General features: G+C 42.0%; 1 protein-coding gene across 1 annotated transcript in view; it reads right to left on the bottom strand.

The window, feature by feature from the left end:
* The window catches only part of SH2D4B (SH2 domain containing 4B), a 191,707-nt gene that overhangs the window by 134,727 nt on the left and 30,184 nt on the right, over nucleotides 1-26,796 (bottom strand). The window contains exon 2 of the mRNA XM_036737088.1: nucleotides 25,568-25,580. Within this exon, the coding sequence (XP_036592983.1) occupies nucleotides 25,568-25,580 (13 nt within the window). The remainder of the gene's footprint in view (nucleotides 1-25,567; nucleotides 25,581-26,796) is intronic.

Raw genomic sequence — 26,796 nt, 5'->3', positions numbered from 1 at the left:
ACTGTCTCCCTCTCCCATTTACCACTGCTCTACTTCAGGCCCTCATCACATGTCACCTAATTTATTCCAACAGCCACCTAATTAATCTCAATACTTTCAGTCTATTTGCTCTCCACTCCAAGCTCTATACAACTGACAAATATTCCTAAGACACAAGACTCAGAATGTTACTTCCTGCTCAGAACTCTGCAGTGTTTTCCTATTACCTCTAGAAAGTGGTGTGCTGATAAATGTTTAACAACCAGCTTTCTGAGAAATACATGTATACATACACACATATGTATATGTATGTATTTATATATGTACAACACTTCGAAGTTTTATCTGCATTTTTAACATTTTCTCCTTCTCTTTCTTAAGTCTAGACATTCAACAAGACAATAAACCAAGCCCTGATTTATAGCATTTGACAATTTCCACCAAAATTTTAACAATCCACTCTCCAGAACCAGTTTGAGCTGGCTCCAGCATACACCTGTCTCTAAGATAAAATACAAAAGAATCAAAATCCCTCTACGATCTGTCTCCACTCACACTTTATAGACCTGTATATGACATCCTTCCACTCATCTTCTGTTCCAACCAAACTGACATAACAACCATTTCCAGGACTTGACATTCCATGTCCTGTCACCATGACTTTGCACATCTGTCCCCCATGGCAGAATTGGATTCCCTCTCACCTTCACTTTTAGAACCACAGATTTAGACCTTCAAGTCATCTCAGAGGTCATCTAAGTCCTACTTCCTCATTTTAAAGATAAGGAAATTGGGACCCTGAGAAATTAAATGACATTCCTAAGATCACATTGGTAATGAAGTGCCTGGCTGAGTTTTAATGCCAAGACTTCTGCGTCCAAATCCGTTACTCTTTCCTCTTCCATCTACCCTATCAGTCCCAGATATGCATACTAGAGTTAAAAATTCCATGGGCTATTCATCTAAATGTTGTTAAATACTCATGCAAACACTTGATTGATCCAACACCTCTTGGGTGTCTAACACTGATCTCAGATGCATAGAGGATACAAGGGCTGCGGGATATGACCCTCACTGTCAAAGGGTTTCCAATTTCATTGGCGAGACAAAATTAACATACATAGTCAAGTAGAGAACAGCACAATATGGATGATTAGCAAGAGCTCCGATTCCTACCGCAGCAGGCTTAGAAAAGAGAGCTCAGTGAGACACAGGAGGGTGAGGCATGATTAAGTGGATGGCAGGTGGAGAGGTAGCAAACACTAGAATGAATACTATTAAAATTAGTAAGGTTTAAATTAAGCTTAATTGCCAAAATTAGCTGTCTTAAATAAGTATTCTTAAGAGAAACAGTAGAAAACCTGGGATCAAACCCAGAAAATGTGGGAATAATCATCCCCATATAGACCAGAGGTGCCAGAAAACGAGCTCTCTATTCTCAGCCTTTTTTTCCCTAACTCACAGATGCATTTTTTAACAGTTCCGAGATGCTGGGCAGAAGCCATCAATCTATTAAACCATATGCTGCTGAAATGTTCTTTCTAACTGGCCACCCTCCCCTTTTCCTCCACCTAACCCAAGAAGCCCATCTATTTGGTGAGGGTGGGTCATTTTAAGGTCAAACACAACACATCATTTTTGCCTTTGCTTAGCACCAATGCCTACTACATAGTAGGCATTTAGTAAATGCTTGTCGGTTGGTTGGTTGAAGAACACTGAGACAGGTTTTCTGTCTCTTAAAAAGTGGGATTTGAATCAAAATTGTGTAAGCAAATATCATAGAGTGTGGGTGGGACAAGGGGATTCATCAAATCAAGTTTATATTTGTTTGGAAAAAGAAGATGTTGAAGGCAGTATGTAATATCGTTTGCCTGAAGATGTCTGAAAAGTAATGGGGAGGCAAAGCAAAATATTGGCTGGAGAAGCTAAAATTCTGCATCCCTTGATGCCATTGTTTGAACAGAAGAGTTACAATATGCCATATAAGATATGATAAAAAAAAACAGTCATCTTTTCAAAATGGGAGAGATGGCCATGCACTTAGACATTAACACCTCAGAGCCACTTCATTTCAACAGTTTGGGTTCTCCTTCTACCGACACAAACTGTAACCCCGCCCCCCCCCACAATTCAATTGGTGCTTTTGGAGAATAGTTGGGCTTACAACCTTGTTGGCTTCTAGCCCACTTAGGAACAAACCTCTTTAAACTTAACTAGGCTGGTATAGCTAGGTAGGACAGTGGATAGAGTATCAATCCTGAAGTCAGAAAGGCTCATCTTCCGAAGCTCAAATCTGCCCTCAGATCCTTACTAGCTGTGTGACCCTGGTCAAGTCACTTAACCCTGTTTGCCTCAGTTCTTCATCTGAGGAGAAGAAAATGGCAAACCACTCCAGTATCTTTGCCAAGTAAACCTCAAATGGGATCACAGAGCCAAATACAACTAAACAACAAGAAGAAGGCTGTTGCTAACCACAAATACACCATTCATTTCCAGATTCCCAGATTTGAAGCTTTTCTAGCCCAGTATGACCTGCTAGAGCTTATACTCCTGTAGGGTGGCCCTTCAAGAAACCAGAATCACCCTCTCCCCAAGAATTGTTGAGGCATCAGGTTAAGACAGACGGTCTTCCACAAATAGTTCCATATAATATGATTTTGTTCGTAAACTAGAGCTCTGCTCTTCAGGAAAAGAGTATCTCTTTAGTCAAAACCACAACTAAATGGAAACTTGATAGGAAAATGAACTACCATTTATGTGCAAAGAAATAAGGAGATCTGGGCTTTGAAGATATCTTAGGACCTTTTACTAATGGTCTTGAGATGTAAGAAGCATAGACTCTTTCCCTGAGTAAATGTGACAGAATCAATCAACTGCCTTTTCATATATGCTCCTTTGGAGGCTGCTTTCTAGTCAGTGAGTTCCAGAATAACTGGACAGTAGTCCTAGCTTTTTTAAAAAAAATTATAAAAGAAGATGGCGGCTGGTAAGCACGGACTAGAGTGAGCTCCGTACCCGAGTCCTTCCAAAACCTATAAAAAATGGCTCTGAACCAATTCTAGAACGGCAGAACCCACAGAACAGCAGAGGGAAGCAGGGCTCCAGCCCAGGACAGCCTGGATGGTCTCTGGGTGAGGTCTATCCCGCACGGAGCTGGGAGCTGGGAACGGAGTGGAGCAGAGCCCAGCCTGAGCGGCGTGGACCATCCAGACCAGAAGCCGGGCGGAGGGAGCCCTAGTGCCCTGAATATGTGAGCTGCAGCGGTTACCAGACCCCTCGACCCACAAACAACAAAGACTGCGGAGAAGGTTAGTGGGAAAAGCTGCAGGAGTGGAAGGAGTTCGCGGTTCGGCTTCCAGCCCCGGGGGCAGCGGAGGTGGGGCAGCTACGGCTGCTGCTGCTTCTGGCTCCAGGCCCACCTGGTGGGAGGAATTAAGTGGTGGATCAGAGCAGGGGTGCACAGCCTGCCAAAGATCTGAGCCCAGTTCGGGTTGGGGGTCCTTGGGGAAGGAGCAGTGCTGGTGCGGCAGAGCTGGCACCTCCCCTCCAAACGTGGAACATAGAACTCTGTAGTCTACAAGCAGTCATACCCCACTGAAAAACTCAAAGGTCAAGTTAGTTGGCTGGGATTATGGCCAGGCAGCGAAAACGCACCGAGACTCAGTCTCAGACTCTGCATTCTTTCTTTGCTGACAAAGAAGACCAAAACATACAGACAGAAGAAATTAATAAAGTCAAAGAGCCTACAACAGAAACCTCCAAGAAAAACATGAACTGGTCCCAGGCCATGGAAGAGCTCAAAAAGGATTTGGAAAAGCAAGTTAGAGAAGTAGAGGAAAAATTGGGAAGAGAAATGAGAAGGATGCGAGAAAACCATGAAAAACAAGTCAATGACTTGCTGAAGGAGACCCAAAAAAATACTGAAAAATACACTGAAGAAAATAACACCTTAAAAAACAGATTAACTCAAATGGCAAAAGAGCTCCAAAAAGCCAATGAGGAGAAGAATGACTTGAAAGGCAGAATTAGCCAAATGGAAAAGGAGGTCCAAAAGACCACTGAAGAAAATACTACTTTAAAAATTAGATTGGAGCAAGTGGAAGCTAGTGACTTTATGAGAAACCAGGATATTATAAAACAGAACCAAAGGAATGAAAAAATGGAAGACAATGTGAAATATCTCCTTGGAAAAACCACTGACCTGGAAAATAGATCCAGGAGAGATAATTTAAAAATAATTGGACTACCTGAAAGCCATGATCAAAAAAAGAGCCTAGATATCATCTTTCAAGAAATTATGAAGGAGAACTGCCCTGATATTCTAGAGCCACGGGGCAAAATAGAAATTGAAAGAATCCATCGATCGCCTCCTCAAATAGATCCAAAAAAGAAATCTCCTAGGAATATTGTCGCCAAATTCCAGAGCTCCCAGATCAAGGAGAAAATACTGCAAGCAGCCAGAAAGAAACAATTTGAGTATTGTGGAAACCCAATCAGAATAACCCAGGATCTGGCATCTTCTACATTAAGAGATCGAAGGGCTTGGAATGCGATATTCCGGAGGTCAATGGAGCTAGGATTAAAACCTCGAATCACCTACCCAGCAAAACTGAGTATCATGCTCCAAGGCAAAATATGGATTTTCAATAAAATAGAGGACTTTCAAGCTTTCTCAGTGAAAAGACCAGAACTGAATAGAAAATTTGACTTTCAAACATAAGAATCAAGAGAAGCATGAAAAGGTAATCAAGAAACAGAAATTGCAAGGGACTTACTAAAGTTGAACTGTTTTGTTTACATTCCTACATGGAAAGAGGACATGGATGATTCATGAGACCTCAGTATTAGGGTAGCGGAAGGGAATATGCATATATATATATATATGTTTATGTATATATATAAGTGAATGCGTATGTATGTATATATCTATGTGTATATATATGTGTGACACAGGGTGAGTTGAAGATGAAGGGAAGATATCTAAAAGAAATAAAATGAAATTAAGGGATGAGAGAGCATCATACTGAGAGAGGGAGATAGGGAGAGATAGAATGGGGTGGATTATCTCACATAAAGGTGGCAAGAGGAAGCAGTTCTGTGGGAGGAGGGGAGAAGGCAGGTGAGGGGGGAATGAGTGAACCTTGCCCCCATCAGATTTGGCCTGAGGAGGGAATACCATACATACTCAGTTGTGTATCTTACCCCACAGGAAAGAAGAGGGAGGAAGAAAAAAATATAAAAGGGGGGGGATGATGGAGGGGAGGGCAGGTGGGGGTGAAGGTAATCAAAAACAAACACTTTGGAAAGGGGACAGGGTCAAGGGAGAAAATTCAATAAAGTGGGATGGGTTGGGAAGGAGCAAACTGTAGTTAGTCTTTCACAACATGAGTATTATGGAAGGGTTATACATAATGATATACATGTGGCCTAGGTTAAATTGCTTGATTTCTTAGGGAGGGTGGGTGGGAAGGGAAGAGGGGAGAGAATTTGGAACTCAAAGTTTTAAAATCAGATATTCAAAAACAAAAAAAAAAGTTTTTGCATGCAATTAAAAAATAAGATACACAGGCAATGGGGCGTAGAAATTTATCTTGCCCTACAAGAAAGGAAGGGAAAAGGAGATGAGAGGGGAGGGGGTGATAGAGGGGAGGACTGACTGGGGAACAGGGCAACCAGAATATACGCCATCTTGGAGTCGGGGGGGAGGGTAGAAATGGGGAGAAAATTTGTAATTCAAACTATTGTGAAAATCAATGCTGAAAACTAAATATGTCAAATAAATAAATTTAAATTAAAAATAAAAAAAAAATTATAAAAAATTTCAAGTTAAACTGAGTGAGATTCCTCTAGGCAAGACTGGAGGTAAATTTGCTCTTTAGACTGTTATCGAATCACAAATGTCACCAGTTCAGTTGATTACGGAATACAAGAATATTGACTTCTTTTCAAGATAACATCCCTGAAAAATGAAGACAGGACAGCTAGGTGGCACATGAGCTAGAACACCAGGCTGGGAGTCAGGAAGTCTCATCTTCGTGAGTTCAAATCTAGCCTCAGATACTTAGTAACTGTATGATCCTGGATAAGTCACTTAACTCGTTTGCTTCAGTTTCCTCTTCTAGAAGGAAATGGCAAACTTCTCCAGCATCTTTGCCAAGAAAATCCCAAGTAGAGTCACTAAGAGTTGCAATGAAATGACTACACAACAAACAAATAAAAAAAGAAGACAAGAGGAGCCTCAGAGCCAAAATTGCAAATGAGAGCCCAACTCAGTTGCTTTTGAAACAGCTCTGGATTTTGAGTCCAAAGACCTGGGTTGGAATCCCAGCTATACCATTTACGCTGTGACCTTGGACAAGTCACTTCCATTCTGGTCTCAGTTTCTTCAACCATAAAATGAGAAAGTTGGACTAGATAGCCTTGAAGGTCCCTTCCAGCTCTAGATCTCTGATACTATGTAAACTATTTCCTTACAGCTCAAAATCCTTGATCCAACAATGGTCTAATCTAGCACCAGTGATGACTGACTCCCTAGCAATCTGACCAGTTTGGTATCGCCATGAGCTTGGGCAGTGAGAATGCTGTCGTTGAGCTGAGCCTAGCCACAGAACATTCTAGGCACGTGGTACAAAAAATTCCAAGAAAGATGCCATGTGCCCTTGAGATGACCTTTTCCTTGTTGGGAATGCCTTTGCCTCCTACCTCTGCCTAAGGAAATCTTCCCCAAACTTAAAGATCTAACTCCAATGACTCATCTAAAGAGCAAGACTTAGAAGAGGGATTTGACATAGACCACTTGTTCAAAAGGGCCAAACCAAGGGTTCCAGCATGAATAGATATTGCAATAAGACAGATTTAGGCTCACCATAAGGGAAACGTTCCTAAAAAACAGAGCTATTTAAAAACAGGATGGGCCCCCTCAGGAGGTGATGAGCTCCCCATCACTACAGGCACACAGACAGAGGCAGGATGAGAACTCATCAGAGGTGTTATAAAGGCAGTTCTCACTCATATTGTAGTTGACTTAGATGGTCTCCAAGGATGTCTTCGGCTCAGATTCTGTGACTATAATTTCCCCCCAAAAAAATATATCATACCCAGGGAATATCTTACTCATAGAAAGCCAAATCACCATTTATTTGCCTTTGCCAGTGGAATTTCTTAAGGAGAGGGAGAATGAAAGGGAGAGGGAGGGAGTTAAGGCGGGGGGGGGGGGAAGAGAAAGAGAGAGAGAGAAGAGAGAAAGAGAGGAGACAGAGACAGAGATAGATAGACAGACAGAGACAGACAGAGACAGAGATGGAAAGTGGGAGGGGAAGAAGAAGAAGAAGAAGAAGGAGAAGGAGAAGGAGGAGGAGGAGGAGGAGGAGGAGGAGGAGGAGGAGAAGAAGGAGAAGAAGGAGAAGAAGGAGAAGAAGGAGAAGAAGGAGAAGAAGGAGAAGAAGAAGAAGAAGAACTGCATATAAAAGTCACATCATACCCAGGCCCTGATGCTTTAGAAATCCCACCTCTACTTCATAGCACAGGCAGGGATGAAAGGAGTAAAGCCTTTGGTCTAGTTTTGGGTTCCATGGACCTATTCACTGTGGGCTCAGGCAAGAGGAATCCAGCCAAACTATCCCAAGAAGGGCAAGTTCCTGCCAGACATTGGTGGGGAAGCAGGTGTGGCTGACTCCATCAAGTACAGGGGTGGTTAGGGCAACAGTGATCCGGACCTTCCCTCACAATGGAAAAACTGAACCTGGATGGAGGAGGAGGGTTGTGGTTTGAACAAAACTTTTTGGAGACTCTTTCCTAGATTCCAGCTGCTCACATCCTCTCTCGGGGCACTAGGTTTATCATGATTGAATTTAGGCACTGTGGCTGCATCTCTGAACAAGAAGTGACTAAGGGGCAGGGCAGTCTCCTCCCATAGGAACTTGAGAACAGGACAGACTTCCAGAGGGTTTGATGTGTTGACCTCTTTGGGTCCCTTCCACTGAAGAAGTCTGTGCTGAGCCTCTGCTCCACAGAAGTGAAGACTAGATAGACTGAGCGCCCTCTTACCATAGTTATCTATCTGGCTGTGCCTAATTCAGTCTTGTTCTATCCTTAGTTTCTCATATCTGGAGAAGAAATCAAATAACAACCCCCTTTGGCCCTTCTCATTCATAATAATAGCTGATATTTACATAAGACTTAAAGTGCTTTGCATGTATTATCTCATTAGAGATACATAATAACCCTATTTCAATCATTTCAGGCACGTTTGACTCTTTGTGACCCCATTTAGGGTTTTCTTGGCAAAGATACTGGAATGGTTTGCCATTTCCTTCTCCTCAGATGAGGAACTGAGGCAAACAGGGTTAAGTGACTTGCCCAGGGTCACATACCTAGTAAGTACCTGAGGCCAGATTTGAACCCAGAAAGATGAGTCTTTCTGACTTCAGACCATGCACTCTATCCATTAGTCCACCTAGCTGCCCTGGCAACCCTACTGAGAAGGTAAAACAGGGATTATTCTTGTTCGCATTTTGCAGATAAGTCAACTAAGGCACAGAGGAAATGGATGACTTGCCTACAGACACACAGCTCCTAGGTATCAGAGATGGGATTTGAGCCCAGGTTTCCCTGATTTTCAAGCCAGCATTCCATTCACTATGCATTACAGCGTGATTTGGTGCTACCAGCCTGCTGAGGTATGTACAGCAAGAATAATTACTGCTATTTTGAAAATGAGGAAACTTAATCAAGGAGAAATTAAGTGGTCATATAACTGGTAAGTATCAGAGGGAGGATCTGAATTCAAATCTCCCTTACTCCAAACCCAAAATCCCATCTACTATGCCATGTAACATGATGGACGAGGGGTCAACCCTAGACTTAGCTTTAAGAAACCTGGCTTTGGCTCCATGTCACTAAGGGCTAGTTACCAGCTATGTGCAAGGCACTAACCCCTCTGTGCTTCAATTTCCTTATCCATAAAATGGAGATAATAATCTTCCCACTACCTCTCCTCACCCCCATCCCTCCTCCCGGCTATTATTAGAAAAACCTATGAAAAAGTACATCTTAAAGCCCCGTAGAAATCCGTTATTAAGAAACGCCAGTGACTGCACATAGCATCCATCCTTCTTATTAGAATCTTAGCACCTCAAAGCAATTAGCCAAGGAGCCAACAGAGGTCACATCTTGCAGTTCTGCAAAGACTCCCACGCCCATCGTTTACTTGTGATCTCAGCAGGTTCGGAGCTGCCAGATCACAGCCTGTCAATTAAATGGCTCCTTAGAGAGAGCCGGCTTTTTTCCAGAGTCCCCAAAGATTGAGCGCATCTTGTAAGCACACGGCTTGCCTATTTATCTCGCCTCTTGTATCAAGCCCCTCGTTCCCCTGGGGGGAGATCTTTAGAAGTTACTCTCACACTAACTGCATTTCTCTTTCAAATCTGCTTCTCCCTCTGTACTGAAGACCCTTGATATTTAAAACTTCTTAATCTTTTTTTTGTTTTTTTAAAGAGTATATTCCTATAAAACATCCTCCATTCAGTTCTGAGGGGTCAGGCCTCCCCCTCCTACTTTCAGAGACCATTTAGGAGTAGCTTTGCCTCTTAACTCCAATTTGTTACCCACTGGCAGGCATGCTGGAGGCAGGTCTTTGGATCCAAGAAGGTGGCTCATCACTCTCAAATGGAAGGCCCCCAACAATTCCACTAAAGCTGCCATGTATGCAAATTTGTAAAAAAAAATTGACATGGGTGAGATTTTCTGAACTGTGCCTAGTCATCTTCAGGCATGCCCTTTGTATTTTCATCATGAGAAGAATGGGGGGAGGAGAGGAGATGGGAAGGGAATGCCAAGGGAAGAGCTGATTTCTGTAGCCCCATCTCATAGGGGTATTCTGATGATGAAATGAGGTTGGTTATATAAAGCACTTTGCAGACAGTAAGACGTTACAAAAATGTTGGCTATCATTATTATAATGTGAAGCCAGAGTTAGCTAGGAGGGTATTAGACTCAGCTCCTGAGTTAACATTTCAAAGCTGGCTCTGTGCAAGGAATACCACACTGACCAGGCACTGATAAACACACCAGAGACAGAGCTGGATGAGCTGTGGGACTGAATTAGGAACAAAGGATCAGAGACTCACAGCTGGAAGGGTCCTCAGAGGCCAACTGGTCCAACCCTTCACTTTACAAATGACAAAACTTAGACCAAGAGAAGCTAAATCACTCACACAAGGTCACACAGATGGGAAACAACAGAGCCAGGATTCAAACTCGGATCCTAATCCAGGATAGCACTAGCTATTTACTTGTACCCAAATGATTTCTCTTGTTATTATCTGAGAAAGGAAGGGAGAAAGGATACATTGGGAAATACAGGTGATGTAAAAGTAAAAGATAACAAAAACGTGTTTTTAAGAAAATAGATTGCAGAAATTGGGATTATTTGATTGAAGAAGAGATGATTTAGGTTTACTTTTTAATATTTGTATCAGTACTTCCGAATATCAGTGATGTCACTAATCTCAGTGTTCCCCTAGCTGCTCCATACTTTAGTAAATTGTTTAAATGAGCCACTGTGATCCAAAGCTTTCAGTGGCCGACCCTCTGATTATGAGCTTCCTTGGACGTTGGTCCTTGAAAAAATAGACATACCATTGATTGCCGACCAATACCTAAAAGTCTTTCACCTTGGTCAGATGATGAGCCATTGGAGTAAGCCTTAAGTGTGGAGATTTTTAATAACAATGTCCAGCTTCAATGAGGACCGCTGAACTTCACTATCTCATTGTTTATCCCAGAACTAATGACAAAAAGGACTTAAATCAACAAAAACAGTCCTGTTTTACCCCGGCTCTCTAGAATTCCTCCTCTGTCATTAGCCATTGGCTTCCACTACACCACTGTTGGCCTTGCCTTTGCCACTTAAAATCTAAGGAGCCACTAGTAAGCTTTGATTCTGTTGCCTTTTTCTTTGACAAAAGTACCATACTCAGTGCCTCTACTCCTGTGATGATTAGCATTATACATTGGGAAGCCAGTGTAGCTATTTCAACTAACTGGTAGTTGGTAAACTCTTCAATATTAGGTGGCACCACCAAGCACAGAGTGCCAGGCCCAGAGTCAGGGAGACCTGAGTTCAAATCCAGCTTCAGACACTGACTAGCTGTGTAACCCTGTGCAAGTCACTTAAATTTTGTTTGTCTCAATCTCATCTACTGTAACACAGGGATAATAGTAGCATCTGCCTCCTAGGGTTGTTGGAAGGGTCAAACGAGATCATGTGTGTATAGCATTTAGCACAGTGCCTGATGTGTAGTAGGCACTTAATAAATGTTATTCCCTTCCCCTCCCTGTCTCCTTATTGGAGGGGCCTGTTTCACTTCTGTATTTGTATCCCTAGCACCTTGCACAGTGCCTGGCACACAGTTGTTTAGTAAATGCTTGTTCACTGTTTGATTAACTGATTGCAAAATATAAAAATTTGTTCTTCACAAAGATCTGGCCAGGCAGCTACAAAGTCAATCCAAGCCTGATCTGTGCTACCCCATCCAGTGGACACGCCTATCTGAACCCCTCTGCTTTCACATTCTCCTTTAGCCACTCCCCGAGACCCTAACTGGAATGGTAGAAAGATCTGCCTTTTTCTCAGTCAACAATCCAACCACATGCAGTATGCTGCCACTCTCCAAATTGGCTGAAGAGACACTTAAGAATTCCTCAGGGTCATCAAACTCCACCCAGTTTTGCCCCAAAATACTAGTGAAAAGGGTGTGCCTAATCTGCACTTGAATGCCTGTCACTCACACAAGACCACAGGTTTGAGGCTTCCAAAATAGATGCTGCAGGCTCCCATTGCACTGATGGGGCCTTTGGAGCATCACAGATTGAAAAAAAGAACAAAGCCACAGATCACATTTGCTGGACACTGCAAGGAAGTATGGAAATACCATCACTCCTGCAAAGGTATAGGCATAAGCAACCACATGTTTATAAAAAAAAATTCTATCCAGGTAGGCACTAAAAATTACTGGGCTGAGGTATTCATCAGTAATCATATTCACACAATCCAAAAAAATTTACATTCCATTTCAAAGAATGAAGTACTCACACACACACACACACACACACACACACACACACTCACATGCATTTTCCCTCTCTGCTTCTAAGAAACAGGATAGGTGGACAGAACCAAATTGCTTTTAATAGGAACTAGAGTTTCTACCTGGTCATTTGCATTGTGGAGATTAATTAAGAGTGGTTTAAAATAACTGGGGCAGTCATAGCCAGTAGATTGCCAACATCAGCATTCTTCCTGCAGGGCCATTCATCATTGTTTTAACAATTATGACATTCCAGACAATTTCCATTTGCTCTCCATCTCCAGTTTGATGGCGGCCCACCGGGAATCATGGTGCCATATCAAGTATTCTCTTGCTGGAGTGAGAGCCAGCACTGCAGGTGATTTGAAGGAAGAAGCAAAGCCCAGTGGGTACAAGGATGTCAAATGAGATCAGCTCAAAAGATGGAGGAGAAGTGAAATGCACAATGCTGCTTCCCAATGCTTAAAGCTGACTCCAATCAATTAATCAGTTGACAAGTATTTGTGGAGCTCAATACTCTGGTAGGTGCTGACTCCTCAAGGAAATTTATCTCTTGAGAATAGGGATAGAGCGTCCACTGGATGTAAAGTCCATTTTATACACTCTTGGGGCTTTTCAAAAGAAATAGTAGGCATGCTTTCATAGGATCATAGGTGTTAGAACTGAAATGAATGTATGAATGAACGAAAAAAGCATTTTATTCAGATCTTAACAATGTGCTAGCCATTGTGATACATTTGGGGGATTCAAATCAAGCAAGTAAGACAGGCCCTACCCTCAAGGAACTTTCATTCTAATAAGGGAAGGCAGCACAGAGCTAGAGTTGGAAAGTGAGTTTAGAGGAAGGGAAACTCAAGCCCCAACATAGCACTGAGATGGACAGAAAGTGGCATGCTAAGCCTGAGACCAGGATTAGGTAAGGTGAAAGTTCACCATGCAAACCCTAGGGCTACAGGGGTAGGAGTCTGAGTTCTTGGCAGAAGAGGAGGAGCCTGGGGCTGCAGGTAGCATGGTTTAGAGATGAAGAGAAGGACCACAGAGGTCCTCCCTAGTCTTACCTACACCTGAACGAAAACTCTCTACGACATGTTGTAGTAGCAATTTAGATTTGAAGATCTTTCCCACCCATTAATAGGCCATGTAACCTGCTTACATCACAGAAAGCCTAAGTCACATGTGGTGGGAAGAGCTTCCTGACAGGAAAAGAAAGTTATGTCACAGGAAATGAAGAGAGAAACAGAGAGAGTAAACAATTATGGAAGCTAATGGCTGCTAATGGCCACCTCATGATTATTAGAATTGAACAGGTTGACTTGGCTGTACCGTGAGTTTGTTTTTGGGAAGACTCCAGCAGGGGGTCAGAGAGGTTTTGGGACGGCCAGGTTCCAGGTTGTAATATTGTGTGCGGAATGCTTTACTGCTATGATAGACTGGATAAATGGGTTGTAAGATATGGTTCTCTGGTGTCTGAATAGATGGTTTACTTCTTCTGCCTTCTATGTGGAGAGTCTCGCATACTTTGTGACACAGAACTACATAGGCATTTTGACAATTATCATCTACATTGTTATTACTGCCTTACTGTTACACACGTCCAACAAATGGTCCTTGAGTGGGTGCTTGAAGTCCTCCAATGAGGGGAGATCCACTCCTCCCCCAAGTGAGCCCATTCCACATTTGGATAGCTGTAGCATTTTTTCCCCTTAAATCAAGCCCATTTGCCCTTTTGCCACACAATGTTCCTGATTCTACTCTCTATTGATAAGAGCAAATGTATTTGCTTTTCTATGTGAAATCCAGACCTGCAAATAATAAGGATCATGGGATGGATGGATGGATGGATGGATAGATGGATGGATGAAAAAATGTTTCTTAAGTATTTACTATGTATCTAGAGCTAGAAAGGACCTCAGAAAGCATATTGTACAGTGCCTGCATTTTATGGATCAGGGAATTAAGATCACAGAAATTAAGGAACTTGCCAAAGTCACACAGATAGTTCCAGAAGTAGAATTTGAACCTAAGTCTTCCCATTTCAGAACCAGCCCTCAATATAGCTTGCCTGTTCTGCTCTCCCTAAGTCTTCTCTTCTCCTTTAACCTTTAACCTTTCCAACTATTCCTTAAATGGCCTGAACTTGTAGCCCTTTGCCACCATGATAGCTTTCCTCTGGACATTCCCCAGCTAATCTGTGTTTTCTCTAAAATGCAGGGCTCACAATCACTAAGTATTTATTAAGCCATCATTGTGTTCCAAGCACTCTGTGGCCAGAAGGGAATACAATAATCTAAGTTTTATCCTTGGAGTCACACAATGGGCTTCTTGTCTTTCTTATTAGTCTTGGGTGACTAATTATATCTACCCTAATGTGGTGGGACTTGCCCAATTAGCAGAAGAAATTGCATCCCCCTTAAAGAAAGACTTCATTTTGGCATTTAGTCCTCTGATTTCACTGGTAAGAAAATATCCTCTACCACTGTAGATTGGTAGCTCTGCATCTCAGAGTCTTAAAAAATTGCCTGAGAAAGCAAATGACTTGTCCAGGGTCAGTTTGTGTCAAAAGTGAGACACAAACCTACCTTTTCCTGGCTCCAAGACCAACTCTCTATCCACTACAACACATTTCCTCTTATATGAAATTATAAGAAAGACTTCATAATTCTGGCAATAGTTTAATGTCTTTCTAAGTCAATCAAGGCCAGTCAAAGATGGCTTCCATTGCTTTACATGGTCACCACACAAAAACAGACTTTCTTAAAGAAATGGTTTTAAAAACCAGGAAAAGTGATTTGCAGATACTCATTATGGACCAGTACCTTCTTCCATAACACTTAGCACAAGGGCTTCTCATATGCAGCTAGACATGCTACTGCATCAGTCACATGCTTCATCAGACAAAACTCACCATAGAAGACCATTGTCCTGCATCAGGTAATGTATTTCAACGAGCTTTACTTATCCTTCTTTATCCTTCTCATTTTGCTATTATAGAGTAAACCACTATTACAATATAATTGTGTATTTTCAGCCATTGAAAAAAGAGTCCCAAGCTAGACTCAACCAAATCATTAAGCAACTATTGAGTTCCTACAGATGCTCACTAGTGCACTATACAAAGTGGGAAATATAAACTAAGAGGGCAAAAAGAAAATTTTAAATTTATTACGAGAAAGAGCTTCTAAATCATTACAGCTGTCCCAAAATGGAATGACTTGCTTCATGAAGTATTGAGTCCCGCCCCCACTGGAAGTCTTTAATTAGAGACTAGATGACCACTTGTCAGAAACGTCAGAGAAGAAATTTCTCCTTTAGGACATAGTTGAACTAGATGACTTCTGCATTCTGATACCAACTCTGATATTCTGTTATTGAAAGGACACAGACCCTGCCCTCAAGGTGCTTGCATTCCAATAAGGGAGGTTAGAAATGAAGAAAATAAGAATGACAACATATTAAATTTTACAACTCTTTGACAATAAAACAAAATAACAGTACATTCTGATTGTTAATGCTAAGGGCACACACACTGTGTTTCCTTGAATCACTGAACAGAATGTTTAAATTTAGAAGAAACTAAAAATAATATTCTCAGAATTTCTCCCCTTCAAAAATTATTTCTTTATATTTTCATTTTAAATTGTGATATTGCTCTGCCCATAAGTGTCCCTGAGATTATCTCTTGATATTATCTGATACTCACTTGATACAAAGAACCCTGCAAAATCATGCAAGTGAAAGGGTTCAAATCAAAGAGTTCCCATCAACAACACCTATGAAATTTCCCAAGTTCTCAAGGGTTCGTATATACAAAATGCCACAAAGTATTTGAAAGATATCACTTTAAAGAAGAAAAGTGTTCCTTTCTGTCATTCCAGTTGTGGGGTGAATGATCATGGCAAGCTTGGGCAGTAGACCTGGATATATATTTGTAGGTTATATGATGAGGGCCTTCTTGGACATACTCAAAATATAATTTTTGAGGGATCAAGGATATGGATTTTCTAATCACTTAGCATCTCCAGCATAGCATGGCCCCCAAAATACCCAGGCATGCCTTCGAACCTCATGGCCTTACCAACCCATATACGAGTCACACCCCAAAATCCCAATGGTATTGAAGAAATCCTTATGGGAAAAAATGAATAGACCATTCCTAAACAACAAGAGGAGGTTTCCCAAAAGAAATTGAAGAAATAAAATTATGGAGGATGTAGATAAAAATGAAAATAAAAATAGAATTAAAATATCATTAAAAGTTCTGGTATATTCTTAAACCTGAAATTTACTTTGACGTTTAGGGAAACAATCAGGTAGACAGCAACTTGAATAGCTGTTTCTGATGTACTTCTAGGCCTGCCACATCTCTCATCTCTGCCCAGACAAATCCTATCTATCTCTAAAGACGAAAGTTAATTCTCTGTCTTGGGCTTCAAATCTTGGCATCTGGGTGGACCCTAAGCTCAAGGTGAGTCAACAGCATGCTACAAAAAAGCACATTGAGTAGTTTGGTGTCTAGAACTGGGAAGGAGATACAGGATCATAAATTTAACACAAGAAGAGACCTTTAGCCCTCTCATTTTATAAATGAGGAAACTGTCTAGGTCTGTGTCTATGGTCACACAGCCATTAACTTTCTGAGGAAGGATTTGAACTTGGGTTCTTCCTGACTCAAAGCCTAGTACTATATCCATAATTTCTAGGCATTCTTCCCTGGTCTGGTCAAACCATAGCATAAGTATTGTGCTCAATTGGTGCAGCATTTTAAGAAGGGCATAAATTGAAGAGCCAACATTATTCTGAGAGGTCTCAAATTCATTCCATGAGGATCAGATCAAAGACGTGGGAATATTTAGCCTGCAGAAAAGGCTTCAGAGGAAATGGCAGCTGCCTGAAAGTATTTAAAGGGCTGGAAATGGGAGAGATTGGACTTGATGGACAAACCAGGAGTAATGGGTAGACATTATAAAGAGGCAGATGAAGGCTCAGAGTAAGGAGGACCTTCCTAACAAATAGAACTGTCCCAAAATGGCTTAAGTTCCCTGGGGAGGAAGAGGTTTCTGCCTCACCATAAGTCTTTAACCAAAAATTGGATAACTGCTTGTCTGGTATGATTTAGAGAGGATTATCGTTTAGGGCTTAGAGTCCTTTCCAAGTCTGAGGTTCCGTGATTCCTTTTCATTCTGTTTCCTAATTATTTTTAAGAAAGGAATTAAGCACATACATAGCACCTACTATGTGCCATGTACTATGCTAAACATTTTACAAGCATTACCTCCTTTGATCTTCACAAGAAGCCTGAGAGTTAGGTACTATCATCTTCCTCATTTTACAGTTAAGGAAACAGAGGCAAACAAAGGTTAAGTAACTTGCCCAATGTCACACAACTAATAAGTGCCTGAGGCAGGATTTTAACTCAGATGTTCCTACCTCCAGACACAACATTCTGTCCACAAAGCCTAGGTTGCCTTGAAGGCAAAGGGCTACCTCTTACACTCCCTAGTTTTTCTACAAACCCTCAGCACAGTCAACTGAGATACTAAGGGGAGATGTACATGTTTCTGGTTTGGACTATCACCAAAACAAATGAGGCAACTGGGTTACACAATCCCCAAGGTCCCTCACAACTCCAAATTCTGTGATCCATATGTGCATTGACCCTTTCCAATAAAATTCTAGGAAAACACTTCAACCATGAGCATCCTATCCCCTCCCTCACTTTGGAAAGCCCTCTGAGATCAGTCTAACCCCAGTGGGTCATTAGCTTCTGGTGCTATAAATGATGACCAAAATCAATGCAGAAATATTGAATTCACCTTGGCAAATCCCATCCTGCCTTTGGCTGCAGCCCTACTCTCTTTCCACATCAAATTTTCATGAGCTCGCAGACAATGTTTCCACTTTGTATTGTCTGCCAGCAGGCTGAGAGCCAGAGTACTCATCCTGACAGGAGGCTCGCCTCACCAATGCAAATCACCAAGTATTTGAGTGCCTGCTGTATGCAGGGCACTGCGCTAAATGCTGGGGTCACAAAGATGGGAAATGATGCGGCCTCTGCCCTCAAGGGCCTTACTAGAAAGGAAAGGTATAGGACAAGGTTAAAAGGTGATGGCAGAAAAGGAGAGGAGCAAAGGATTCTAGGAAAATTCAAGTAGGTTGTTTTCACCTAGTGGAATCAGGGAAAATATCATGGAGGAAGTGGTCCTTGAGCTGGGCCTTGAAGGAAGAGAAGTATGAGGAGGAAGTACATGTTGCAAGGATAGAGGTATATCCTGGGAGAGAGTTCAGAGGCTGTTTCAATGTTCAGGATCAAAGAACGGCTAGTAATCCATTTTAGCTGGAATGTAGAGTAGGTACAGAAAGGCGAATAATGTGAAATAAGGATAGAAAGGTCAGCTCTCGTCAGATTGACTGTTAGGAAGGCTTTAAAACCAGGGTCAGGTGTTTGCATTATGTCCTCACTAGGCAGCAGGGTGAAGGTATCAACTCCCTTCTACCCCCTCCCCCCTTTCCGCTGACCCTGCCCAGAATCTGGAAGTCACATGATAAGACCTGCGCATTCAGAAGATCATTTCAGTAGCTGTGTGATAGATGTGGACTAGAGGGGAAAAGGGAAAGGAGATAGGTAGAGACCAACAGCCCAGGCAAGCGGTGATAAGCTCCTGGATTAGGATGCTTGGCAGTGTGAGTGGGAAGAAGATCAATACCAGAAATATTGTGGAGACAGACTAGATAGTCTTGGCAACTAAATCCGGGAGAGGATAGGGAGAATGGAGTTATAGGAGGGAAGAAAAGAGTAAATAAAAGGTTACTTTGGGGTGTTGAGCCTGGCTGACTAGAAAGACCCTGGTGCCATCAATAAACATAGGGAAGGGGCAGATTTAGAAGACCCTAGAGATCCTCTCCTTCAAAAGTCTCATTTTACAGATGAGAAAACTGAGGACCAAAGATTTTATATAACTTACCTAGGTTTGCACAGGTAGAAAATGGAAGATGTAGAATTCAAATCTAGGTCCTCTCAATCAAAAATCCAGTATTCCTTCTGCTGCACTGTCCTATTTGGGAATATATGCAAACAGTCTACATTATGACCTCAAAGGACCATTTTACTAAAGGGGCTAAAAAAGTATTAGCCCAAGCCACTCCTATCAGAACCTCCCAGGTGCTCTCTTCTCCAGGGCCATGTGAAAGAGGAGCCAATAGGCATTTAGAAATCTCATGAAGTTTCTCTCTACAAAAGTTTTAAAGCAGCACACGAGATAGGACCCTAAGTTCTTGAAGGCTCTGTGACAAGTGAATGCACACTGATATGCAAACTCTGGAGAGCTGTTGGAAGTTGGAAAGGTTTTGTGGAACCTGACAAAAGACTGTACAGCTGTTGTCTGAGAAGCAAACTAGCTAAGCAGCTGGGTTCAGATCCCACCTCTGACATGTAATGTCTATGACACTTGAGCTCTTAACCTCTGTAGTCCTCATTTAAAGTGAGGGAAGAGGAAAAAGACTGGACTGGATGGTCTCTGTGGTCCCTGCCAGCTACAATTAAATCTACAATCCAATCTACAATTAAAGAAACTGAGGCAGAGCTCCAAGCCTATATAGCACTTTATTAAAGGGACCTGCTGCTGCCCCGCCCCCCCTCGCCATGAAGTGTATATCAGATCTTCTTCAAGATCTGAGATTATTCCCCCTTTCCCTAGGGCCCTAGTTTTATAGGGTTTGATACTCAGACTCTCACAAGAGGCAAGTAAAATAAAGTCTCATTGGTTGATAGACCTTGCTCCTGACTCACCAGGAAGGCCAGAAATGATGCGTCAGCATGGGTGGGCAAGGCAGGGGTCATCTCCACTGACCGAGTGATCATAAGATTGTCTCCTTTTCATGTTGGGCAAGAGAGGGTAGTTCAGAGGTACAAAAATAAGTTGGAGCACTTTTCATATCACACCAAGACCTCCCACTCACACTGAACTTGGCCACATTTTATGGTTAGGCCAGTGAACTTTATATAAGGTTAGTGAACAGTGAACCTACAGCTTGGAGTTCAAGCTTTGGGGACTGATTATAAGAAAGAATCTATTTAATTATTCTTAGATATAAAATATGTAAAATATGCATATATGTAATTCCTATACTAATATTAGTGAACTAAACTGACTAAATGTGTGTTACTAGATGAGTATATCACCAATAATTGTTAACAATCACTACCCCTATGGAATCACACTGAACTGATTAATATTGATTGGAATAAAACAGGGAAACAATCAATCATCCCTCTCAGCTGAATTCTTTAGCACATGAGACAGACAAAAATTAAAACCAGACCTGAGTCTCCTTCTACTTCCACAGCAATGATAGTATAATGGAGGCAAAGGCTACTAAACATAAAGTAATTCTGACACCATTTCTAACACTAATTTATCTATTGGTGTTCTTAGTAATTTAACATTATCCAATGACCAACAAGTTGACACATTGCTAGAGAAAGTGAACTGCATTGGAATTGCCATCCTTGCTATAACTGAAGGCAAGAGATATAAAAGGCAACTAAATTCATTGTCAGCCTGGTGGTTCTCCTTGGAAAAGTGAATAACAGAGGTGGCAGCTTAGGTTTCATCAGGTGCCCGAAGGTAACAAGAAATACCGTTTCGTGAGCTGCTTGGTTATCTCACCCTGCAGTGCTCACAGTGCCCACCGTGAAGATAATCACAGTTTATGCACCAGTATCTGTTGCAGAGACTGAAGAAATAGAAAAACACTATTAAGAACTTGACAAAATGCCGTGAAATAAGTCAATATATACCTTGATGTTGAAACTTGAGATTTTTCTTTACAAAGGTAGATACAAGGGAGGATGACAAACACTATTTTGGAAAAATAGAGTACAGGATCAAGAAATGGAAGCAGCCAAAGGCTTGGAAGCTACCGAAACCTGACGCCTGCCCAGCAGAAATACTTTGTTCTCTCCTTTTTCCTCTTTTTTATTGATGCTTTTGTTATTTGCATCACTGTAATTTCCCAATAGACCATCCTCATCCCCGTTGAACACTGCCTCCAAAGAAACAAACAAAAACAGTTAAGCACCACCATCTGACAAAGCAACCACATAGTAACACCATTCTACTCCCCTAGTCCCCCTCCTCTACTGAGAAGTATGTGGCTTTCATCCTTCATTCCCAGAGCCAAGATTGTTCATTGCAATTAATCTGCAAAAAGGAAGGAAGGAAGGAAGGAAAGAAGGAAGGAAGGAAGGAAGGAAGGAAGGAAGGAAGGAAGGAAGGAAGGAAGGAAGGAAGGAAGGAATGAGGGAGGGAAAGAAGGAGGGAAGGAGGGAGAAAGGGAAGAAGGAAGGAAGGAAGGAAGGAAAGAAGGAAGGAAGGAAGGAAGGAAGGAAGGAAGGAAGGAAAGGGAAGGAGGGAAAAAATAGAAAGAGATTCATTGAGGAATCTTTTTTAATTCAAGAAAGATAACAGAAGGAAGTTCAGAAAGAGCCACAGACAATCAGGAAAGCTTTTTACAGCTATTGGTTGAAGCTATTATATACTTAAAAACAAAAGTTAGCTGTTCCTAATAAAGATCATTTTCATGCACAATTCTCTTCTGCACTACTATGTATGTGGAAATTCTTATTTAATTTGGTCTCTGTTGAGCTCAGAATAAAAACAAAATAAGCAAAATAAAACCTAATAAATTCATCTCTGTTCCTAATTAGCTATTTGACGTTGGGCAAGTCATTTGTCTTCTCTGGGCCTCAATTCCCTCCTCCACAAAATGGGGTGATGGACTAAATGACCAAGTTCCCTTCTAGCTCCAAATCCATGACCTTTTTCTAAGAGAAATTAAAGTAATGAACAACAAGAAAGCCTCAGGAGATAAGATTTTTTTAAAGCTTTCAGCTAAGAACAGAATACAGCCTTGAAGGCCCTCTTTCAAAAAAAAATAAGTAGCCTCTCTCCTACAGATTAAAAAAATATTCAAGAGCCTGTGACAGAGATCTATATGAGCCTATGATATATGCAAATAGTTTCATTCAATGAGCCTCTGAGTACTGACAACAAGAGAGTGTAAACAAGGGGGGTGGAGGGAGCAATGTTCACCTCTCGTGTTGTACTGTGTCTTGGAAAATGTTCGAACAAAAAGATGTGTTATTAATGGAAAGGTTCTTCAAATGTTCCTGATCACAGGTAAGTGTGCTATTTATATCAAGCTCCAATATATTACAAAGCTCCCTCAACAAAATTATCGGTAATGCAGAAGACATCAGTCTTTTTTCCCCACTGGGAAAATAAAGCAGATTTTTTTAAATGCCCTGATTGCCCAGACTATGGCACAAAGCTCAATGAATAGGCTATTAGGTTAGTCCATCGATGCATCTGGATCTTGGATAAATCCTGCTGTGGGCAATGAGCTGGGCTCACAATTGAGGAGGAGGAAATCAGGCTGGATCACGTCACGATAGTGTCCTATGCTTCCAATGATTCCAGACTGTTGTCTACCACAAAAACCCTTCTTTTAACACCGACATCCTTTATGATGCCGTTTGGCTATAAATCATGGAGCACATGACCTCAAAAAAATTGGAACTACACGTAACCAAAGGCAACAACAAACTGAAGTGGCACCCGTGCATTACCAGTGGTGACCCACTCGTGAGAAGTCACATAGAACTTCATCAATGCCACATGAGATGAGAAAAGAAGATAGACCAGTCATGTGATGAGAAGAGCTGACAGATGAGTAGCCTAAGTTCCCCTTGCCCATTAGGTGAACTACTCTGGAGCAAGGCCTCTGTCCCATTCAATGTCTTCTCTTGGGAGAACATATAGAAAGACAGGGAGAAGAAACACATAACACGGGAGAGGAGGATAGCTTGCAATCTGCCCAATGAAAACAGTATTGCACAGTGGTTAGAGGATTGGACCTGGAGTCAGATATCCCTAGGTTGAAATGCTACCTCTTATTTTTCAAGGTTTTGTGACCCTGGACAAATCACTCAAACCAGGCCTCAGTTTCCTCATTTATAAAAAAAAAAAAGGAATCATTATAATCGCACCTATCTCACAGGGTTTTGTGAGGATCAAGCATGACAACATATGTTAAAACCGTTTTGCAAATTTTAAGGGACTATGCAAATATGAGGCATTATTATCATTGTAAGCATATATCTAACTGTTTACGTCAACCTTCAGAATTACAGAATGTTAGAACATGAGGAATCACTTAGTAGATTCCCCTTTTTGACTAATTTAATAATCATAAAAATAAAAATTCACATTTATAAAGCACTTATCCTAAAACAACCTTGTGAGGTGGGAAGGTGTAACCAGAATGGACTTTGTTTTCTTTGAATGACTCAGCTTACCTCATTGAGCTTCCCTGGACACTGGGGCTTGCTCTTCCGGGCCAGGAAGCCCAGCGACCATGCCAGGAATCAGAGAACTTCCTGCATGATGAGTCATGGGGCTGGCTGAGGGGAGGTGTGTTAACCTGGTCTATGCTAGGAGGAGGGGCCAAGTCAAGAACCAATCGGCCCTGGTCGTTCAGGCGGCGCTTGATGATGTCAAAAACTCTATAAGAGGGGAGAGAACAGCTTGAAGATCCTCTCTTCCTTTTCCGGTTGGAGCCAGAGACGCCTACAGCCGAAGCTGAGCTGCCGGTAGCAGAGCTGACTGGAGGCTAGTGGGTAATCTTCTTACCGTAGAGGGGAAGCATGTATACGATTTTGCCTTATACCATCTCGCTTCTCTGTGGTCTCCTGGTTACCCTTGTGAGGCGGACTTATTGGGCCTGGAAGCTTTTGATTAAAATATCAAAATGGGGACACTGGTTTGTGGGCTTGTTACTGTGGAGTGTAAATACATGCTTTAGTTCTCCTGCCTTCTGCCTAGAGAATTCCTTATATCCTGCGGTTCCGGACCTTTTAGGCACATATGAGATTCTCTTTGAAATTATAAATTCTGCCTTCCTAATATAGAAGGCACAATACCATATTATCATCCCCATTTAACAGACAAGGTAGAAAGGGGAAATGCCGCATTGTTATCCCCATCTATAGATAGAATAGGAAGAGAAAATACTGCATTGCTATCCCCTTTCTACAAATGAGAGGCGAAGGGTAAATGTTACACTATTGCTCGCATTTTATACATGAGATGGGAAGAGAAAATTTGGCATTATTATTCGCATTTTATAGATGAGGAAAATGAGACAAAGAGGTAGGGTGATTTTTCTAATGATCACCATGGCAGATGGGGGAGAAGAGACAAGTTTTCTCACTTTCTAGGCCAGTATCTTTTCTGTCACATGCTCCCTTCTCGATCAGTCACTCCCAAACACCCAGCAACAATCCAACCAAGATTTAGAAGGAACATGCTACCATATGGGTTCAAATATGCCTGAATACACCCTCAAAAAATAAGTCTTTGTAAGCAGAAAAAAAAGTAAAGTGGACCCTGAAAAAAATTGCCCTGATTATATGCTTCAAACAAAGCAGAGTTGGCAGGGAGGTGGGAGATGTGCCCTATATTCATGCAGGTCATAATATCCTCATTCAACTTGGGGAGGGGAGACAGCAGGGACAAATCCTAATTTCTTTCATTACACTTTTCATTTCACTACCAGGGCCACTGAGGGTTGGAGGTAGAAGGGGAAGCGTAAGAAGGAAACAGAGATAGAGGGCAGGAAAGATTTTATTTTCCAGGATGGATATCAGTACTTGCACGCAAAGCTGAGTAAAGCACTTCCCCAGATCCCTCAGAGAGGGTACCACAAGACCTTTTTCCTGGTGCAGAGCTGACTTCAGCAGCAGCAGCAGCCTCTTATACTGCTGAACTCAGCCATAACGGCAGGAACCACTCGCCTACACACCACTAGGATTTGCTTCTCATCCTTGCTCAAAATACCCTGGACCACTGAACTGGTTAGCACATCATGGAAAAGCCTTTATGGAGCAGCTAATTGTGTACTCTTCTATAAACAGAGAATGCTTTCGACTTCCAAGAAGGATAAAACAGAGTAGGCTGATGGCTGGAGTGAGATGTTCTAGATCAGGGATGGGGAACCTGTGGCCTCGAGGCCACGCGTGGCCCTCTAGGTCCTCAAGTGTGGCCTTTTGATGAAAAGGTTCAAAAGTTTGAATTCCATCAAAGGGCCAAATTTGAGGACCTAGAGGGCCACACGTGGCCTCAAGGCCACAGGTTCCCCACTCCTGTCCCTGAGAGTGAGAAGTTAGTGAAGGTAGCCATCTTCCTAGAGATGTGGTGAAGAGGGTTCTGAAAGGAAGAAAGAGGCTGCAGTAGAAAGTAGAGAACCAGAAAAATGGTTTAGTTAACAATCTTCCCTGGGGCTGGCTCTGGCCATGGTTTCTGAAGTCAAAGCCTACATGTCCTCACAGTGCCCAGCTAAGAGGTTCTAGTATAGTTGCCTAGTCAAATTCAGAAAAAAAAAAACCAGCAGAGCCCTGTGGTAGGCAGTACCAGGAACGTCCCAGAGAAATCACTCCAGACTTGGAGGCCGTATCTCACAATACTCTAATCTGTGATCTCAACCTGTCTATTGGCTCCTTCCTGGCATCATACAAAGTCTCCCCAGGCCTCCCTTCCTCCTTTAAAAAAAAATCATTCACCTCCCTATTCTTGGTCCTAGATGTCTCTCCTCTCTCCTCTCTCTCTCTCTTCCCTCCATTGTATAGCCAAACTACTAGAAAAAGATCCAGCTGGTTTCAATACCTCCACTTCCTTGACTCACATTCATCTTTCACCCCTCACACTCTGGCTTCAGATTACACCAATCCTCAGAAACTGCTCTCTCCAAAGTTAGCATCAATCTCTTCATTGTTAAATCCAGTGGACTTTTCTAGCCTTCTGGACTTCTCTGTAGCATCTGACACTGTTGACTTGCTCCTTGTTCTAGTTATTCTCTCATTCCTTGGTTTCTGGAATCCTGGCTTTCCTCCCACCTCTAACATTGATTCCCCCTCAGGATCCTTTGTGGATGAGCATTCACAGCATTCCCCACTAACTATGGATGTCTCCCAAGACTATCCTGGTCTATATTCAATACTTTCTATAAATATTTTCTCTTAGTGACATCATCAGTTCACATTGGCTCATTTATCAAAACTATGTGGAGGAATCCCATCTATAGAACCAATCTCAACATTTCTCCTGAATCCTATACAGTTCCACATCAAAAACTGCCTGTTTAACTTCTCCAAGATGCAGCCATAAGCATCTCAAACTTGGCATATCTAAATCTGACATCATTGTCTTTCCCCCTAAATACACACCTCTTCCAAATTTTTCTATTTCTGTTATACTTCCAGTCATCCAAGTTCACAGCCTTGGCATCATCTTCAATCTTTGCCTCTCCCTCTCCATATTGCATTCATTGCCAAGTCTTGTTCATTCTTCCTCTATGACATATCTCACATCTCTCCTACCATCACTACCCTAATTCAAGCCTTCATCATCCCTCACCTAGACTATTGCAACGTCCAACTAATTAGATTCTTGGCTTCTATTCCTTCTCTTCTCTAACCGATTTTCCACAAAAATGCCAACAAAATAGTTCAACTCTAGCCACATCACTTCCTGATGAGGAATCCACTCCTGCCCCTGTGCCTTTCTTTGTGCAAACTGTTTTCTGTGCCTGGAATGCACTCCCTCTCCACCACTAGCTCTTAGAAACACTAGTCATTCAAGGTTCTTGTCTTTTGTCTTTGAAGAAGACCAAT

Source organism: Trichosurus vulpecula, chromosome 8 (genome assembly GCF_011100635.1).
Source record: "Trichosurus vulpecula isolate mTriVul1 chromosome 8, mTriVul1.pri, whole genome shotgun sequence".
Lineage (NCBI taxonomy): Eukaryota > Metazoa > Chordata > Mammalia > Diprotodontia > Phalangeridae > Trichosurus > Trichosurus vulpecula.
This window is presented reverse-complemented; position numbering and strand designations above follow the sequence as displayed.